The 20,602-nt window shown below is 38.1% G+C and overlaps 2 protein-coding genes across 2 annotated transcripts; both read left to right on the top strand.

Annotated features, from left to right (window-relative positions):
• The first annotated feature begins 1,168 nt into the window (after positions 1 to 1,168).
• On the top strand, positions 1,169 to 8,173 carry LOC307119281 (retinol dehydrogenase 12). The gene is made up of 7 exons (XM_079805471.1): positions 1,169 to 1,258; positions 2,078 to 2,193; positions 2,411 to 2,566; positions 2,645 to 2,749; positions 2,876 to 3,085; positions 5,706 to 5,892; positions 6,099 to 8,173. Exons 1-7 carry the CDS (start codon positions 1,185 to 1,187, stop codon positions 6,199 to 6,201), a joined length of 951 nt encoding a protein of 316 aa, XP_079661597.1. The 5' UTR covers positions 1,169 to 1,184; the 3' UTR covers positions 6,202 to 8,173.
• LOC307119282 (retinol dehydrogenase 12) lies at positions 7,288 to 20,235 on the top strand. The gene is made up of 7 exons (XM_079805472.1): positions 7,288 to 7,533; positions 8,176 to 8,291; positions 9,082 to 9,237; positions 9,420 to 9,524; positions 10,851 to 11,060; positions 19,576 to 19,768; positions 19,897 to 20,235. Exons 1-7 carry the CDS (start codon positions 7,520 to 7,522, stop codon positions 19,997 to 19,999), a joined length of 897 nt encoding a protein of 298 aa, XP_079661598.1. The 5' UTR covers positions 7,288 to 7,519; the 3' UTR covers positions 20,000 to 20,235.
• Positions 20,236 to 20,602: the final 367 nt, after the last annotated feature.

The raw sequence follows: 20,602 nt of genomic DNA, 5'->3' as shown, positions 1-20,602 counted from the left end.
CTCGAGATAATTCATTCACATAAATGCTGTAATTCATTCACTCAAATAAATGTAATCATACGCACTACTTTGTGTCTGATTCAAAGCGGACATAATGCTAACGGGCTGTAAAGTTACTGCCTGACGAAAATAACCGTCAAAATACCTTTCCGTTCAAATATTGCGCTGCAAACATTAAACATTAACAGGTTTAAGTTGTGAATGCTGGCAAATTATCATGGTATAAGCGGGGTTATCAATCAACGGCTAGCTGTGACATTTATGCCTCCGCTTCGCATCGGGCGGTTCTTTGCCTCCACGTCGTGCTTTAAAATCGTTTAATGCACAGATTATCCCCGATTGTCCCTTTACTTAAACATTCAACTCACTCACGTCACACACACATACACCAGACACACATAAGTACCGTATGCACTTAAGTATTTTTTTTTTATTTTAATTATTAGTATTTTTCTCTCGTCAATAATCTTCCATTTAGGCTAATTGAATATGACAGCAGCTATTATTTGCAGAGAATTGGGAATCTGGGGGAAGCCCACTGAAAAAGAGCCATGGATCATTCCATATCCCCATGGTCACTGGTGAGGTGTCAGTGATCCTCATATGTTACAGTCATGTCCAAACAGATCATGTGCTATCAGGTGATGGGAGAACCCCAGGTTTGGACACAGGTGCACCTCTGGCTTGGCTGGAAACTACCTGATTTTTTTCAAGATGAAAAATTGAACCGAGTTTCCCACCATTAAAGATCGAACAGCACTCACTCACTGGCATTGGTGTGTGTGTGTGTGTGTAGGTTTTGGCCATTTTAAGGTTCACTCACAACTGTGGTTGCCTAAGAATGCTTATGTGAAATAAAACAGCAGGGCCTTTGACAAAAAAATACAGCTATTGATTTAGTGTTATAAGGAAGGAAAGTTTTTTTAAATCAAGTAAAACATTTTGCCGATGGGGATCATTTTGTGTAAGAGTTTCCTGGAATATCTTCCTAGTGTAGCCAGTAGGTCACATTCACTGCTTTATTTAGCAGCGTGGCCTTTCAAATATATGCAGCAAAGCGAATGAATTTATTTTGCATGCAAAACATGATCAATCCGTTCTGACCTCAGTTAAAAGAAAGGGGATTTTCTGTCCTCCTTATTCAAGTACAAATGACACTCAAGCATTTATTATGACACAGTATCATGAGAAGCTTTGAAAAAGATCCTTCTTGCGAGTTCACATGTAATAAGACTTTTGAGAAAATGAATGTGTTAAGGTAAGGTGCATTTTATTTGATTGCTATAATTAACTTGATTGAGAGATTGATATATATAGTATCCCAATTATTTTTGTATTGTTTTATTATTAATACAAATGTATTTGTTTTTATTTTAAATAATTCTTATAATTTACTTATTATATTGAAATATATTATTTTGGATTATTATAATTTTTTATTAATACAAATGTATTTATTTTTGTGTACATTTTTTGTTTAATAGAAATTGAAGTATATATTGTCATTTATTACTAATAATAATCCAAATGTATTCATTTTATTTTAAATAATCAGTGTAATTAAATTGATTAAGAGATACTGAAACATATATTATCATTTTTTATGAATACAAATGTACTTTTTATGTAATTTTATTTGAAATAATCAGTATACTTAACTTGATTAATAGATAAATATATTATTATTTTATTATTAATAATAGTAATAATACTATTATTTTTATAATATAATAATTTTTATTTTAAATAATCAGTATAATTAACTTGATTCATAGATAAATATATTATTATTTTATTATTAATAATAGTAATAATACTATTATTTTTATCATATAATAATAATGTTTATCAAATAAATAATCAGTATAATTAACTTAAGATATATTGAAATATTAGCAAGTATTATTATTTTATTAATAGAAATGTATTATTATTATTAGTAGTAGTAAAGGAATCATAAATATGTTAATAACATTAAAATAAACTTATTCATATTTACCTTTTAATATTCATAATGGTAATATATTACATATGTCTGTCAAGAATATTACTTATTATTAGTATTTATTATTTTCAGAGGGCTTTTCATCAAAAGCTGGTCATCTGATATTCGGTTAGATGGAAAAACTGCTATAGTGACTGGAGCAAACTCCGGGATTGGGAAAGAAACGGCGAAGGACCTGGCAAAGCGGGGTGGGTACTCTTGCCAAATCGACACACTGTGGAAAAAACACATCGAGCCTTCCTTTCATATTAGAGGCACAGATGAAATATATTAGATCTGACTGCATTGCCATTTGATCTGATATTTAGGCCTATACAGACTTTCTTTTTTTTTTTTACCTGAAATTGCTCAAAAGAATGTACCAGTCTTTCAAATAATGGAACAAAGTGTGTCATTAATCCCGAGGCGCACGAGTGATCCTGGCCTGCAGAGACACGGTGAAGGCTGAGCAGGCAGCCAGTGACATCAGCAGAGACGTGGAGAACGCCATCGTGGTGGTTCGTAAACTGGACCTGGCCGACACAAAATCCATCTGTGGTTTTGCTGAACTGATTTACAACAGTGAGTTATGGTTAAAAAAAAAAGTGATATGAAATGCTTCATGTTTAATTCTTATCTAGTTATTTTATTTGATTTAAGCTGAAAAGTCTCTTCATTTGCTGATTAACAACGCTGGAGTGGCAATCTGTCCATATTCCACAACAACAGACGGCTTTGAGACACAGTTTGGAGTCAATCATTTAGGTATGATGAAGTGCGCTAGTCATTCTCGTTCTTTCAAGCAATATCAAAGAATCCTTATTTGTTGTTTAGCAGCTAAAGAGATTGTTCACACTTGACATGTGATGTATGACTCCTTTTCTTCTTCAGGACATTTCTTTCTCACGTTCCTCCTAATGGATCTGTTGAAGCATTCAGCTCCTTCTAGAGTGATTAATGTCTCTTCGTTGGTTCACCCCATGGGAAAGATCCACTTTGAGGACCTGAACAGTGAGAAAAGCTATCATCCCGTGAAGGCCTACGTACAGAGCAAACTGGCCAACATACTTTTTACACGAGAGCTCTCCACCAGAGTGGAAGGTAAGAGCCAGTATAAGATCATGCATAAAGTGAAATCTAAAAACACTCTTAATGTTCTGGAAAAAAAGGAAAACACATTTAAAGGGGCCGTTCATACAGAACATGTATGTAGAAGGTTTTAAAGGTGCCGTAAGCAATTTCTGCAAATCATTGTTGAACACTTTATATTTGAAATTAGCCCAAACAAACACACCCTCCCTTCATTCCTCCGCCCCCAAAATGCACAAACACACAATGCAGGAGTGGATGTCTCTTTTGCAACTCGTGCATGATACACGTTCTAAAAATGCAGCGCTCAAGTTAAAAGAAGGCTAATTTAAAGGGTTATTGTTTTATGTCTTCTGTGAGATTTCAGTGTATATATCCACTTCTGTGATTGGCTGACATCTTTGCATATGAAATAGCTAAGTATTACAACTCTCTCGAAAACTTTTAGCATGTTTTTTACTATTACAGCTCTCAAGATTAACTAATCATGAAAAGTATTGATTATAGCATTATATTTAGATCTATGGCATTATATTTAGATTTGGCATTGTAGCCGATCACAGACGCATGAATGCAGTGATCTCGTCATTGCAACTCGATATCTACGCTTTCATCATTACTAACAGTGCAAACACAATGTAAACAAAATATTTGTTAATTATTACGGGAGTTTTGTTCAGAACTCACACTCTTTGATTGACAGCTCCAGCATTTGCAAAGGGAGCGTTCTTTGATCGCTTTCTATATATAATTTAATCACAGTTTAAATAACAGATTATTTTTATCCTACTAAGAGACACAAAGTGAAGTTGTGTCACTGACACAGACAAAGAACATCTGACTGTACATGAATCATTGCATATCAGAAATCACTGGTCACAGATCAGGCATTAGAATTAACACGGTTACTTACATGCTGTCACATTACTGTCGAGTCCTTATCGTAAAAGTCTGTCTGAAAAGCCTGCGCCGAATACAAATAAATAATGCTTATCTGAGACATTCACATTGTTGAAAAATAAATAAATAATACATTCCTAGCATTAGGATCCTTTGGAAGGTAATGTTATTTTTAGTCCAGTGATCCTCTTCTTTCCTCGTCTTCTCACTAACACGCCAATGGATGGGCGGGGCCAAAGTTGCAACGAGGAAGTACGCGTTCATTTTCATCTGCAGAGGCCATGTCAAAAGCTCAAGTAAAATTTTATTTCTCAGATCGTGACCACTTTACAAAACTCTAAACCTTGTGTTTTTCACCACAATTTTGAGAGAAAAAATGCCCCGCCCCCCTTAGTTACTGTTGCTAACTTGGACAAACAAACAGAGTTGCTATATCTTACAATGACAGCTGTCCGTGTGAAAACCTTATCCCAAGATGTTTTTGGACACAGAATGTAGCGGTTACCCGTCCGAATGATGGCCAAACTTTACTGATGGTTTATCACGTTTATTATGCCATTTTTTACTCCAAAAAATCATCGCAAGAGCTGAACAAACAAAGCATAAGAAGTGCGCACTAACATCTCATTCACAAACTATCTCTCTCCGTTGCATTACCATTAACATACACAGCAAATTACACAAAAACACTCATACAACTAACAGTAAACAATCATATACACAGAACTTATGACTTTTCGGGGGTGCAGTTAATAATTGGTAAACTTTGTATCTGCAAAACAACTCCGATAAACTGCGTGCAAGCTCTCCCTTTCACAACCCGTAAACTATAATACCCATCAAAATAGGAGTCCTCCTTAGTAAGACGGATAATGTAGGCCTACACTTTAAACATATCTAAAATTAAATGAATTTACATTAAACCAGTTTAATATGGAGAGGCACTGAAATGTAGACCTTCGTGTTTTTGACCTAACGTTACACTGTTAGCCTACAGTTAATTATTTCGGTTTGTATGTTAGCAGGGACTTTAATCATAACTTAATGAGAGTATGATAAACAGAAAATCCTCTCAGGATCCCTGGAATGAGTGTTACAGTACCTTAGGCACGACATTTTAGCATTTTTGTAGCATAAACACCATCAAACCGATGAGAGCTTCGGATTTTCCAATGTTTCTCTATGGTGATGAAACCTAAAGATGTCCGAGTTCCGGTCCCAGCGCAACTGATACTCAACTGCCATTGGCTCATCTGTGTTTGAGGGGCGGGGCTTACCGATAGGTCAATTACGGGTTATTAAGTCTGAATTGTGAGATATAAACTCGCAATTTTCAAGTCTGAATTGTGATATAAACGCAAAAATGTCCACTGCTCTCCATCTTACATTTTAAACACAGGTTCTGTGTGAAAGGCGCATGAGTGTCCAAGATGTCAATTGTTCCCCTTTTACTTTCAGAGTATATGGAAAAGCACACAAGTGGGACTAAAGGTGAACTGTCCCTTTAAGGAGATCATGTGTCAGAAGGAGACGGGCAAATCTTCCATATAATGTGTTGCTAATTCATTAGTATGCTATCCTAACATGTCTGTCCCACGTTTTACCCTCAAACATTCTTCATTTAGGCAATAAGAGCGTTCTTGCACACTTTGTGAAAATAAAGCATGGTTAGCTTTTCATTCTTCTAACTGTAGCTCATGTAGATTAATGTTCAGCCCTGCTTCTGTGGCAGAGATGGGAGTGAGTGTATATGCTGTGGATCCAGGCCTAGTGAAGACCGAGATCATCAGGCATCTGAAGAAGTCTCTGCAGGTCTGTGCGAAGACATTTGGTTTCCTGATAAAAACCCCTGCAGAGGGCGCATATACCACTCTGTACTGTGCCGTCACTCCTGACCTACCTACTGGAACCTACTACAGGTTTGTCAGAACTAGAATACAGTAGCTGGTGCTAGCTGTTGTTGCACTCATGAAATAATAATCTTTCCCATAAGCAAGCACCATTGTTCACAACATGCTTTTTATTTTGCACTAGTGATGTTAAATTTGGCAGTAACCAAATGAACTGCTCTTAGCTTCCTCACGCTACTGTTTAGTAAAATAGTTTCTCTCATGATCTCTCACAGTAACTGTGCCGTAGCCCCGTGCTCCAGGGCTGCTGAGGACAACAACACTGCGAGCAGACTGTGGGCTGTCAGCTGCCATCTGCTGGGGATTCGTTGGAAATGAGAAGATATGACTTCCACCACAGCCTTATTTCATACTAATTATAGTATTAATAGTTATTCAACACCAACCCATTGAGTCCTCTCTGTATTCATGTGTTTTACTAATTTAGTGTTATTGATTCAGCGATACAAGGAGTATTGACATTTAAAAGTTTAATAGTTGGTGAAACTGGTTCTTAAGAAAATCTTAATATAAGGGCTCAATCCATCATAACCCAGCCTAGACCAACATGGAATTCATGCTGGTTTATGCTGGATTTTTCAGGTGTGTGATTATTGAAACATGCTGCGTAACATGCAGCTAGTAATGGCTAACGTGAGTTTATTGAAAACGAAGAACATGTAACAAGACAAATACTAGACACTATGGCTGGACACAGTATAAATAAATACGAAAGCTAAATAATATGTAAAATACCGTTGTGTTAATGGGGTAGACATGTCTTGGGATGTACCTAAAGGGGTAAGAAATAAGTAATACTAAGTAACATTAAGGGGATAGTTCACCCAAAAATGAAATTTGTCATCACTTACTCACCCTTAAGTTGTTCCAACACTGTAGGAGTTTCTTTCTTCTGTAAGAATGTCAGTAACCAGACAGTTGTCGGTAGCCATTGACTTCCATAGTAGGAAAAAATGCCGTCAGTTACTGTCTGGTTACAAACATTCATTAAAATATCTTCTTTTGTGTTCAACAGAAGAGAGAAACTCATACAGGTTTGGAATAACATGAGGGTGAGTAAATTACTATTATGATTTTTGGGGGAAAAATGATTTTTTTGGGTGAACTAACCCTGTAAGGAAGGGTAGTGCAAACGATAGCCGATAGAAAAAAGGTTAAAAATGTGAATGTTAATGTTGACTGTGAAGTATCTTAAATAAAATGACATTACTTCTCTGAGGTAAGACGTGTTCAGTGTGCTGTAAATAGTTCGTAGAGAAACATAAGACTGACACAACGAGGACATCTAGTGGACACACGCGGTCACGCATTTGCACAAATTGGCTCATTTTTAAGTGGGTGACGTAATTGTATTGTCTGTTCTGGTGACGTGTAGCGGAATGTCCAACCTTGCAAAAGAGATTCAAGTCAACAAAGCTGCCTTGGAGTTCAAGGCCACCACAGCGAGCGCATTCCCGCGAACGGTGGCTGCATGAACGCTTATTGATCTCAGACGCGTTTCATTGGCCAGAGGGCAGAGCTCTGGACGGGAGGGGCTTGGAGACGGACCGCATAGTAATATCTCATTCATAAATTACACAGGACGCTAGAGTAGAGCACTACTGTCTGCTGAGGGGAGCCAGGCAATATTAGAACAATGCACTCAATAAGGTAAGCAAGTCTGTAAAACTGTATTGGTAAAACTTTTAACTGGATAAATGGGATCCAACAATGTTCTTAAAAACAAAAAACATTATCATTCTTTAAATGCCAATTACTATGCCTGTACTGTTTAACTACCTTACATATATACCATACATTTTTGGATCATACCAGCTGATATAATTTAAATATAGGAGAATGGGGCTAGTCTAGTTGTCACACGAGGAAGTTGACAGAAGTTGGCTGCATCTCAGTCAGCAACAATGAGATTGAGTCATTTAAAAGTGAGTTTTTATGTTGGTTTCAAACCCTCTTAAATCAAGCTAAATTGTAGGTGTAGATATTAAGTACAAAATGTATTGGTCAAAAAAATGGTCTGATATTTCAGAAAGTTCCTGTTTCATGAATTGTTTTGTGTTTATTTCACTGTAGGAAAAGCTTATCCGATATAGTGGCAACTTGCCTGCACTATAACGTACAAGCAACTTGGATGTTTAAGTCATTTCAATGAATATGTTGTCAACTTATTGATCATATAATTGTTTACAGTGTGCATTTACTTAATTCAAAATACACTGGAGTAACAGTGACAACGAGCCCCGCTCTCATCTATAGGTATTGAATAAACATATGCTCTTCAATCAATTCCAGAAATGTCTTCTGTGGTCAGTGGAGCTCTTCTGTACGTCTTGATGATAAAACAGTCATAATCACAGGCGCGAATACAGGCATAGGGAAAGAGACAGCGAGAGACCTTGCCAGACGAGGTAAGGAACTAACAGACCTCATTTTAGTTTTCAGGACATACTACGTCTCAACTCAGTCTTGACCTTAAAAGGAAAATGCTCTGAATAATTTGATTTGTTCTGTTCACAGCACATGTTGGCATCGACTGCCAACCTGTTACGGGATAAAGCCATGCCATGTGTGATGCCACTCTAATTAGAACGGGGTATGGGGAGTTTAGCTGGAACAATTGCAATCTAGCCCACTGTATTTACACTATTGTAGCAGTTGACAAAAACGTTTTGGATCCATATTTATTATAGTTGATTCTCTTTAAAATATTGCATAAAATCAGCATAATCTGGGAGTATAAACTGCATAGATAATGTCCTAATGTCAAATGTGATCAAATTAAAACAGCAAATATTTCATCTTAAAATAAACAACAGACTCCTGGAAGCTTTGAATGCATGCTGATAAATAAACGACAGCATTACAATGCTATCTGCCAAAGAGATGTAAAACTGTACACTTTCCCACATGGACCCGCTGAATTCCAACAAAGAAACTCTGACGCTTGCCAGCCAAATTGCTCTGAATAGTATAATAGACATTCTGCACAGTAATTACCAGGCAAACTGCTATTGTGTTAGCTCATCAGCCTTACATCCCAGTTTAGCACCAAATTAATTATTATGCAAGGACATTTCACAGCAAGGACGTTTTTGCTGGAATATGTAAACAGAACTATTTCAGATCCGTGAAGGATAGCTGCTCTGTTTCGGGACTGGAAAGTACATTTCTATCAGCTTCTCTATGTGATGTCCTCAGGGGCTCGAGTCATCATGGCCTGCCGAGACCTGGAAAAGGCACAGGCCGCCAGAGAAGAATTAATGGAGGATTCTGGAAACCAAAACATTGTGGTGAAAAAACTTGATTTATCCGATACCAAATCCATCAGAGCTTTTGCAGAGCTCATAAACAAGGGTGTGTAGGACATTTGATTATTACTTTAAATGCATTGTTATGTATGTTATTTCCTTTGAGCAAGGATTTTAATATCATTATTAAGATTATATATACACTTTTATATGAATAGTATTAATATAGTATTATATAATATTTATGCAATATGCTACTGAGTCTTTATTTATATTTTGGTATTTTAGAGGAACAGCAAGTTAACATTCTAATCAACAATGCTGGAATCATGATGTGCCCATATTCAAAAACCGCAGATGGCTTCGAGATGCAGTTTGGTGTAAACCATTTAGGTAATGACTTTGTTATCTTACTGTGTGTTTTACATTATGCAACATGATATATTTACATGCATACACTATCTATATAGTACAGTATTGTCACGAATCGAGGGTTGCGGCAGGCGAAAAAATAAAGAGAGTGCAGCAGTACAGATTCAATAACAAAATTAGAAGATAATAAAATACTCACAAATAACTTATTAACAGGAACAGGACAACCATCAAACACACGGACAAGAACGGACAGAGAACTGAATTAAATAGACCAGTTAATCGGAAACCAAGGAGACAAGCCAAGAGAGGGATGCAGTAACAGAAACAAGGAAACAGTAAAAAGACTAAACCATCACAGATAAAACATAACATAACCTGTGATGAATATTATTTTCGGTATTTCTTTTTCAAACAGGAAGTTTGGGCAGGACATGTTGAAGGAATTCCTTTTTTGTGTGTTAAATTAGCCAATGGGCTTTAGTAATATCATGGCCATAAACCAAAATTACATCTGAAATTGTGTACATTTCATGAAAAATGTACTTCGCTGCCATTAATAAGGTAATAAGGCATTGTATAAAATTTCTTTCAATGTTTTTTTTTAAAGAAGTGTCTTATGCTCAGCAAGGCATTCATTTGATCAAAACTAAAGTAAAAACAGTAATATTGTAAAATACTACTACATTTTAAGGTTTTCTATTTTTAACATTTAATGAATGTATGAATAAAAGTATTAATTTATAAAAATAAAAAAAAAGTACTGACTCCTGACCCTTGAATGGTAGTGTAGGTGTGCATGTAATATTTACAATCTGTACAAATATATATTTTGAATTTTACAAATATCTGTGTCAATTTCAAATGATCATCTTTTTTGTAGATGTAAACACTCATTATGACCCAGGAAAAAATAAGACTATTAGTAAAATTAGATTTCCTGTATCTAATCCATGCTGTTACTATTTCTGACCAGTAAACCAAGCAATTTAGTCAATAAAAGTGACTTCTTTCAAATTAAGCACTAATTGTGTTTGGTTATAGACTGCCCCTATGTATAAAGCAACCTTGTTTCACAGAGGAAGTCTCAGACTTCCTACTAGTGTGGAGTAGTGACCCTCTAAATTGACAGTGCGTGCTGTTTAATAGTTTATCAGCCCAAGCTGGCTTCCTGTTGGAACCTAAACCAAACGCTCACATATAGTACACATCCTTCCCATATACATCCACTTCCATGCATTTTTTGGGTAATAGACAAATAAGGCACAGAGGCATCAACAGGACATGAGGGACAATGAAAGGTCAAACAACCCCTGACTATTTTTATCTTCTTCAAACTACCAACAGGCCATTTTCTGCTCACCTACCTTCTGCTGGACCTCCTCAAGAAATCAACCCCCTCCAGGATCATCAACGTGGCTTCTGTGGCCCATACATGGGGCAGCATCCATCTGGATGACATAAACAGTGAGAAGGGTTACTCCCCGCGGAGGGCTTACGGCCAGAGCAAACTAGCTAACATCCTCTGCACACGCTCCTTGGCTAAAAGACTGCAGGGTATGTGACCTTCATAGCATGGCTATCAATGCTAGACTAAACATGATCCTTAAGCACAAAAACAAAATTCTTGTTTGTCTTTATCCTGAGCACTGCTTGATTTGGTATTCATGTGAGTACAACAACGTGACATAGGTTGTGTTCACACTTGGCATTTGTTTCGATTAAAAAAAATTGCTCTGTTATGGTGTGTTCACACTTGTAGTTCGGTTCGCATGGCTCGTTTGGTCCAGAAAAAAAAAAAAAAACATTTGGCCCTGGTCCTCCTAGAGTTCAGAGTGTCAGAGTTCATTTTAAAACAGAACCTAAATGCATAGGGATATGTTCACAACCTGATTGGTCGGCTGTGTGTTTCGTGATGGAACGTACCGAACATCCAAAACAATGCTGTGTAAGTAAGTAAGTAAGTAAAATTTATTTGTATAGCACATTTCACAGATAAAAATCACAAAGTGCTTCACCACAGTACAGTACCTAATCAAACAAGTAACAAAAACAATAAATAGATAAGAAAAATAAACAGAAATGCACCAAAGACCGACCTAACCACCCTACAGTCTAGGTGAAAGCCTTTTTAAATAGAAGAGTTTTCAACTGTGTTTTAAAATTTTCCACTGAGTCAAGGCAGCGTAAGGAAGGAGGCAATGCATTCCACAGCCTAGGTGCCAGAGCTTGAAATGAACGGTCCCCTCTAGTTTTAAAACTTTACAAAAATGTTTAATTTTTGGATAAGGTTTTGTTTGCCCTGTCCCGGGATAAATGTGCTCGTTGTATGTGCGTAGCCTACATATGATGGTATTTTGACCAGCTGAGAACACGTCACACACACAAACAAAGATTTGCGAACTGAACTGTGATGGGTAACATTGTGACTATGACAAGAAAAAACAGGCATGCAATTAGCATCTTGTGACATAATGTCTCGTTTTTGGTTTAGTCATGTAGAGGAAATAACAATTTAGAATACTGTTCCGTCATTAATGAATAACTACACACAAACAAATGGGTAATGCAAGAACTATTACACAGTACATTATTCATGTTAATTATGAACCTGTATAATTAATTCTAAAGTTAAGATCATGGTAACCCACTAGTAATGGCTCAAATATGACCAAATCCTTCATAAGGAATTATTTGGATCAGTATTCTAAAGTCAAAAACACGATAACTCTCTAGTAATTACTGAAATCATTGTAAGCTTTTGAGTTTTTTGTAAAGTTTTGGATAGTAATGACTCAGGTATTACCACATCCTTCAAAAGGAACTATTTTTTATTTGGATCAGTATTCTAAAGTCAAAAGCATGATAACTCCCTAGTAATTAGTACTGAAGTCATTGTAAGCTTTTATTTTTTTTTCTAAGTTTTTGTAAGGTTTTGGATAGTAATTCCTTCAGATGGATTTGGTAACACTTGAGTCATTACTAGTGGGTTACCATGATCTTCACGTTAGAATGAATTATATATTATTCACAATTATTATGAACCTGTAGTTCTTCGTAGTCCTTTGGGAGGTATGAAAAATTGATTAGCCAATAGTGAACTACTACATTCGACTATGCACTATTACTTAATTCGTTAAATAGAGTTTCTTGTTAGTTAATAGTAGTTCTCGTTCTTGTCGTGGAAATTTTACACAACTCTTTAGTGGTGAGATTGTAATGAAAACCAAACCCAATTGTCTTCGAAGTATTTTATTCTTGCAAGAAGGCCATTCACATACAGACAAAGTTTCTGCAGAGAAGGACAGTATAAGGCCAGTGCAGGCTGCCTTATATACGTTGTTACCCCTCACTCTGCTGTTTTCCTGTTATTATAGTGGAATTGAAGATATATACCACAAAAGGAGGCAAAGGCCATCTTTAGGCCCCGAATAGAGGAGCCTCTTCTAAGAAACAGCAGGATGTAGACATGTGACACCTTTTGTTGCAAACACAATTTTAGTTTGTCTCGTCTGACACATGAGATAGCACATATGCACAGCAATTTTCCACTAAGGTCAGTTGTCTGTTGTTATGCAAACACATACATAATATAAAGTAAATACAATCTGCATAAAGCAAAATTAATTTTCACTACACTCTCTATTCCTTATACAACCTTCTACGGACCAAGACCAAGCTTAATAAATGAATCAATCATCCGAGTTAAGCTAGTCAATCAGAAAACCAAAGAGACGAACCAAGAACGGGAACAAGGAAATAGTACAAAAGATTAAACCAACACAATGAGAGAGGTTAAACCAAGGAGAGAATGCTCAAGCATACCTGTTTTTTCTGGTCATAATGTTGGCCAACAAAGTTCGTTACTGGCTTCAGAATCATCATAAACCATCATATGTATGTACATGCATACAGCGAACGCATTTAGCCCAGCACACAGCATTGTTTGGATGTTCGACAAGTTCAAAGTATACTCATAAAAGCCTTTTTTTATCTTTAGGTTTGTTTTTAAAAATAACAGTGTGAACGTTCAGGATACATTTTTTATTTATTTTTTGGTCCGGACCAAAAGAACCAAGAGAACCGAACTACAAGTGTAAACACACCCTAAAGTCGATATGAAACGGCTTCTCGAATAAGAAAAATTTACGGTGGGACGTTATTTTGTACATTGGGAATTGATTGGATGGTTGGATTGTTGTGGTTTGCTATTGGTCAATCTCATATGAGTGACAGGGCATCCCGCCTTTGTGTAACAGACCAGTAAGAGCTGTGCGCGTAATCCTCACTCCCCTGGCCTCAAGAGGTGCACTAGCGACTGACGCTAGCAGCAGGATTTTGATTTTATGGTGACTTTAAATGCCATATTTTTTCCCTGTGAGACTACATAATCTCAGTCAAAACCAGAGGAAGGCGCTCAGTCAGAATTGATCCCTGTGTTTGTCTCTGAGTACTTCCTGCAGGATTGTCCTAAGCATGAGGAGAATGTCCTGTTTCTGTGCTTTTCACTGATTGTCATTCATGTGACAATTCAAACTCAAGATCTAATAACAGATGACCAGTGATCTGTTCAAAATAACCACACAGAGATCACAAAGCAGACATTCTAGACAGGTTCTATACCAAAGAGGAGGAAATACCAAAAGTAATTCTCACCAGTAATTCTAGTAAAAAGAAGTAATTCTCTATGTGCACTGTTGGAGATTTATACAGATTCTGAAGGATTTTTCTGTTAAGACAACATGCTGTTTAACTACGACAGAAACGGAAGGGGGAGTAATGTCGAGGAAATAATGCTAACAATTTAGAATACTGTTACAGTATATTCGAGAATAGGAGAATTCCCATATAATCGCAGTACGAACTGACCGTTCGAAAGGGAACAATACATAGTTCCCGCTCTCTATTCCTTATACAACATTCTAAGGTCATTCTGAGGTTGAGGAAATCACCCTGGACAGAGCTTTAATAGTTACTAAAATGTTAAAGCTGCAGTACGTAACTTTTTGTGATGTTGTTAAAAAGGATCCAAAATTAAATTTTGAACCAGCCAGTGTTCAAAGCTATCTCCTTACCTTAGCCCGATTCACAATGACAAGTTTGTAATAATGTGTTAAAATTTAAGTGGTAGCTACTGGTAGGTTTCCGCATGAAATACGATCATCTTTGAGTCATTTCATCACGTCATACATAAAGGAGGAGTCAGTCCGGCTAGTAGTAGTATCGCATGTGAGGATGCTGCAGGTGGCGGATCATTTATAGCCTTTTATAACAGCAGCTGGAATAATTAAATGTATCATTTTGATGGCGGATTGTAATCCAGAAAGGTCCAAACGACAATCATCAGTGACAACAGGAGATTCACCTGTAGTCAAAAGCAAAAGATTAGACTGTACGGAAATTTAAATCTACAGGTAACGCTAATATACACTGAATACACATAGTCACACAATGCTGATGTTGTTAACATTAACAGTTTGAGAACAAAGTATAACAATGATAATAATTTGCACTGTTTGATGTGATATGAGCTAAGCGATCCTTAGATGTAATCACCGTTGGTAGCGCGATTTATTGTAAAGAACAAAAGTGGCAGACATGTTACTTACTTGTTCAGAGGACATCTTCCGGTGTAATTCTGAAGTACAGTATCCACACTGGTGCGGTGACAGCCTACACATAGTCCTCAAAACATTAGATTCATGTGCGCTGAGGAGCCGTGACGATGTACAAGATGTACAACCCACGTAAAGATAATAATTCCGCAACTAGCTGCAAATCCAGGTTTCAAACAGAGATGGCGACAAAGAGACAAATCTTATGGACTGCAGCTTTAATACTGCGCTACTCATTTGTTCCTGTGTAGTTATTTATTCATGACGGAACAGTATTTTAAAATGTTACCAAAATAACTTATATGATACGATTTGATTATGTTTGAATCAAGAACCATTTTGCTTGATTTGACGTACATTTACATCATTCTGTCATTCAACTTTCCGTTCTTGGCCACTAAAGCAAAAGTGCGCGGGCGACACAGTCACTCCGACTCAGCCAAAACCTTGCTAGGATGATCAGTTTCGTAGAGATGGCAGCAGTTAAACCAAATTCTTTCACAAGGCGTTCGTTGGAAGATCCCGAACTGGACCAACGCGATTTACAAATCCAGCAGCAGGCCAGTGACAGGACGCAGCTGCACTCGGAGCTTCACACACTTGTTATGAGAAACGTAGGTGGCTGGCTGGATGTGTTGTTAGCAATGCCCTTTATTGCTTTCCCTGTCTTTTATTTCAAAGTGTTGGTACTGAAGTTTTGTGGACAACAACGGGGATAAGAGACCTCAAATATCTGACTGAACAATGCAAACGTCATGACACTACTGAGATGACTGACTTTAATCAGAGAGTCATTGAGAAATTTGCTGGCCAGAAAGAAAGGAGAGCAAAATGTATGTTCAAGTAGTCAACATGCTTGTCTGTTGTGGCTGTTTTCTTTTGTTTTTCATTTCCTCATTCAATTATATGTGGGAAATGAATGTGTAAAAAGATAAAAGTGAAGACACTGTTTTCTCATTAATGCTTGAATTTAGTCAACATGCATCTTGATACTGCCCCCCACCCTGCGAAAAAAAAAAACTTTTTTAAAGTTAAAGGTGAACTATGTAAGATTTTTGCAGTAAAATATCCAAAAACCACTAGGACAGTGTTATATATTTTGTTCAGTTGAGTACTTAGAATATCCCAAATGTTTCCAACTATTTGTAAATCGTAAGAAATTGCTATTTTAACCAAGGACCCGGGATGTGTGAGCTATGCGTTTGAGGGAGTCGCCTGTCGATTGCGTCATATCTGCGTTACCCTCGGTTTCCGGTTTTATTTAGCAGAAACGCTGTACTCTCACTGCAGTGTGAACAAGTGTCATAGCAGCCGCCGAGCGAACGTCATAACTTCCGTTTCAACACACTCAGATATATCTAATACGATTAACAGAGTTGCGTTACCTCATACTCATGACTGGAAAAGAGGAAGTGGCGTCGGCGACCGTTTCATAATAAAAGTCCCGCCGGCGACTATGCCATAATAACAGTCCCGCTCTTCAATCGCTCCTGCGGCCTTGCTCAGCTCCACAACACTCGGTCCTGCTCTGCTTCATACTACAGTAATGTTAATAATTGCATCCATGAACATGATTTTCTGCCCGAGTCCTATCCTGACTCTTTTCCACCGGCTGTGAGGTGAAGACCACATGTCTAAAGATTCTGCGCTCAAACGTGGCGTCATCAAACTACGCCTTTGTTTTGAACAGGCGACCTCTAGGGGACGGAAAAGTTACATAGTGTAGCTTTAATGAGGAAACGGAATCCCCCACCACCAAACCACTTAACCAGAAATCCCGCCCTGCAGCTAATTTCATTGGTTAAGGTTACAGTAAAAAGTCATTTTTTTACTGTATTCCAATGCAACGCTTTTGTTTTAGCAGTGCAAGAGTACATGGCGAGTAAGTAGCTAAACATTTAATATTTGACTGTTTTATGAATGAAATATTCAGTGACCGACAGTAATTTCCAGTGATGCAAACTACTCAACATTTTAATGAAATGTCACCGTTTTGAATTAAAAACATGCTATTATTTGATTAATATTAGGCCCTGTCCACATGAACACGGGTATTTTCAAAACCGCAGCTTTTTCTACGCGGTTTGGCTGTTCGTCCACACGCAAACGCAGTATCCGGTTACTGAAACCGGACTTTTTTGAAAACTCCGGCCAGGGTGAAGTTTTTTAGAAACTCCGGTTACAGCGTTGTCGTGTAGAAGGTGAAACTGGAGATTTCGGCTTGTTAAGTCGAAGTGTGCGCTGTTCTCTCCTTTGTTTGACATCAGATTGTGCGCCGTTATCGCTTTTGTTTATACATGAGTGGAGTCTATGCAATGGCGGACGTAACTTTTAATAACTCTGCTAACAGCGCTTATTACATACAGATACATGTGCAGTTATCTCATTGTATTGCAGAACAGAGGCGCCAGCATAAAAAAATACAACATACCCGTAAATCCTCTAATATTTGCCTGCATTCCATTAGCGGCCGGGTCTCCAACATTGGCCGGTCTCGCTGTCACCGAAGGTAAATAAAGGCCGGTCTCTAATAGCGGCCGGGGCTATTATTAGAACCAACGTTTTTCTGGGCAGGCCTCAACATTATGCTTGCATGTGATAGTAACATGCAAGTACCACAGGGGTCATGTCAATCACCCAGACATCCCATGTCTCCCGCATATTTATAGCAGCTCCCTGATGCCCGCAAATTAGTAAAATTCTCCCGCAATCTAGAGCGAGCGAGCAAGAGCGCGCATGCGAGACACAAACTGTGCACGCGCGCACGGCAGAGAGCGAGAAACCTTACGTGTGTGTGCTAGTGTGCACCTAATTAAGCGCATGTAAGACGGAGAGCGTCCTGATTGGCTTGTTTCGGTAAGTCAACCAATCAATTGTCAGTGTGGGCGGGCTTTTATCTCTTCGGGCTTTTATCTCTCGCCCCAAAAATCGAAAGTATAAAGTATAAACATAATGATAATCTTGCACGCTCTACAGTTTGTAACTAACATGTTATGGTTGAGTTAAACAAGTTTCATTTCATGTGCATATTTTTCAGGTCGGCTAGTTGCCAAGGCTACATGAAAACAACAAACTCCTTAGACCTGTTTAAAGTTGCAATGAAATATAAATAAAAGCAGTTTACATAAATAGTAGTATAAGCAGCTTATGTAAATAGTAAAAGTGATCTACATAATTTTAGGAGAGATACCTCCCTGAAATGACTTTTTTCAGGTTGGGATGTCTGATCACCTCTCTCGCACGTGAGACTTCAGTCACCGGGTCCGGTAGGCTAACGTTTACGGCGCGAGGATGAGAACAGACGCGCAGCGGAACATGAGGACGACGAAGAGGATCTGTACAATAATTAACTTGTTGTAGAGGCTGGCGCGAGTGATGAGGAGTTTACAGGGAGAGATGAAAAGGAGGAGGAAACTGAGGAGGATGAGGATTAAACAGAATTGGAGGATTTTTTTTTTATAACTTCAAACCAAACGAGACAGGAATGGTTAAACTTTGGAGCGGTAAGGTGTCTGTTGCCTTTTGTTATGAATCAATAACCTAATTATCACCGTGTATGGTTAAGTGTTTACAATGCACTACCGGTAGCCTATGTTTGCTACGTTTTTGTTACCATATTTCTACACTGGAATTTAGCCTGAATTACCGGTATTTGTTGTTAATGTTCTGTATGCATACCATAATGTTATGGTAACTGTACGTTTTCAATAAATGAACCTAGTATTTTATAGGTTGAAATAGACGCAAAATCTAATTTTTAGTCATTCTACTGGTAGTTTGATTTGCTCAAATAGAAATTGAGGCCTGCCTCTAATTCTGGCCTCCTTCCAATAAAGGCCTGGACCGCGATGCGCTTGAGTAAAATAAAGGCCCGGGCCTATATTAGAGGATTTACGGTAGTAAGGCAAGTGTGTGAAGCTTCAGTCCACTTGAGCCCTGCCCCTACAGTTACCTGTCAGTGTCACTGATTCCAAAGTAAACTTGTAGAAGGGTTTCACTGAGCCCATGGCATCCCTCAGTGCATCGGTGCCGTGGATGGGACCCATGTGGAAATCAAGCAGCCAATCATAGCGCAGTTTTGCGTTTTCATGTGGACGGAGATTTTTTTAAAACTGTGCTTGTGTGGACGCGATTGTTTTTTAAAACGGAGGAGGAAAAACTCTGGTTATAAAAATACCCGTGTACGTGTGGACTAGGCCTTAATGTAATAAGGTTTAGGAATCAGTGTTTGGTGTAGGCAATCAGTACTGTGACCAATAAAATCTTAAGAATCGGCTGCAGGGTGGAGTTTCTGCTGAACTGGTTTGACGTATTTGGACATGGGTGTGGCTTCTGACGTCACACCTGGATGTGGGCCGGGTTGGATATCCACCGCAGGCTGCAGCGAGACGCATTGGTTTAGTTGTTTTACGCAGGTGTGTCTGTTAACTCTGATAATGGTATGGTCATGTCCTTAGGCAGTGGTGTGACTGTGTACTCCCTCCATCCTGGTGTGGTGCAGTCAGAGCTGTTTAGGAACCTCAGCAAGCCTGTGCAGTTCGCACTCAAGGTCTTCAGCCCCTTCACCAAGACCACTATTCAGGGGGCCCAGACCACCATCTACTGCGCTGTGGAGCCGGTGCTGGACGAAGAGAGTGGAGGATATTACAGGTACAGAGCAGTATTACGGAATTCTATTTTCACGTCCCGATATGCACAGCATTTTTATTTGCATTAGTTGGATGCAATGTATATTATTCTATAGCTGTATCACTAAACCTGAGGATCTTTGTTTCCAGTGACTGTGCTCCAGCACAGTGTTCAAGAGAAGCTTCAGATGATGAAATGGCTCAGAAACTCTGGGAACTCAGCTGTCAGATGCTCAGCATTACATGGGACTGATAGAGCGCTCCGCTCAGTGACACTGTTATACAAGCGGAAATGAAAGCTTTTGTACTAATGTCATAGATAATGGAAACTGTAGTATTCATACAATGCATGACTGAATCAGAACTGTTTTATACTGTACACTGAATACTCTTTTTAATGCCCTTGGCTATGCTGTTATAATTTCAAAATCAAATTCAAAACATGTAATGAATTTAAATGTATTTTGGTCTATTAAATCCTTTTATTTTATGAATGTGCATTTGTTTTTTTGCTGAAGAGTTGTATTAATATCCTCAGTTAATGAACTTTCGCAGGATATTTGTCTTTTTGCAATCTCGTACCATGGTATTCCTTTAGCCTGACGTCGTCATTCTCAGATTCTAGTCAGAATATGAGTCTGCTACTGCTCCATCGGGCTGTGATTTTGGGGCGTTTCAACCAAACCAGGAAAGAAAATGCCTCTGCACTCAATTGGATAGACCTTTAACCAATCAGAGCAACGGAGCGACGCATAGTTGTCAACAGAACGCAACTGCACGCACACTGGAAGAAGTAGAAGAGTGTAAACGATCTTTGCTGCTGCTTTGCTGCTACACGGAGTACTTACCAACACGA

The sequence above is a fragment of the Gobio gobio genome, assembly GCF_949357685.1.
Source record: "Gobio gobio genome assembly, chromosome: 23".
Classification (NCBI taxonomy): domain Eukaryota; kingdom Metazoa; phylum Chordata; class Actinopteri; order Cypriniformes; family Gobionidae; genus Gobio; species Gobio gobio.
This window is presented reverse-complemented; position numbering and strand designations above follow the sequence as displayed.

Bases quoted from the DNA above. Each gene is read 5' to 3' on its own strand.
- LOC307119281 (XM_079805471.1), top strand. From the start codon at position 1,185: ATGAGAAGCTTTGAAAAAGATCCTTCTTGCGAGTTCACATGTAATAAG. The intron at 2,194-2,410 runs GTGGGTACTCTT...ATTAATCCCGAG, and splicing joins GAAGGACCTGGCAAAGCGGG to GCGCACGAGTGATCCTGGCC. The intron at 5,893-6,098 runs GTTTGTCAGAAC...GATCTCTCACAG, and splicing joins CCTACTGGAACCTACTACAG to TAACTGTGCCGTAGCCCCGT.
- LOC307119282 (XM_079805472.1), top strand. The intron at 9,525-10,850 runs GTAATGACTTTG...AACTACCAACAG, and splicing joins GTTTGGTGTAAACCATTTAG to GCCATTTTCTGCTCACCTAC. The intron at 19,769-19,896 runs GTACAGAGCAGT...CTTTGTTTCCAG, and splicing joins GAGAGTGGAGGATATTACAG to TGACTGTGCTCCAGCACAGT.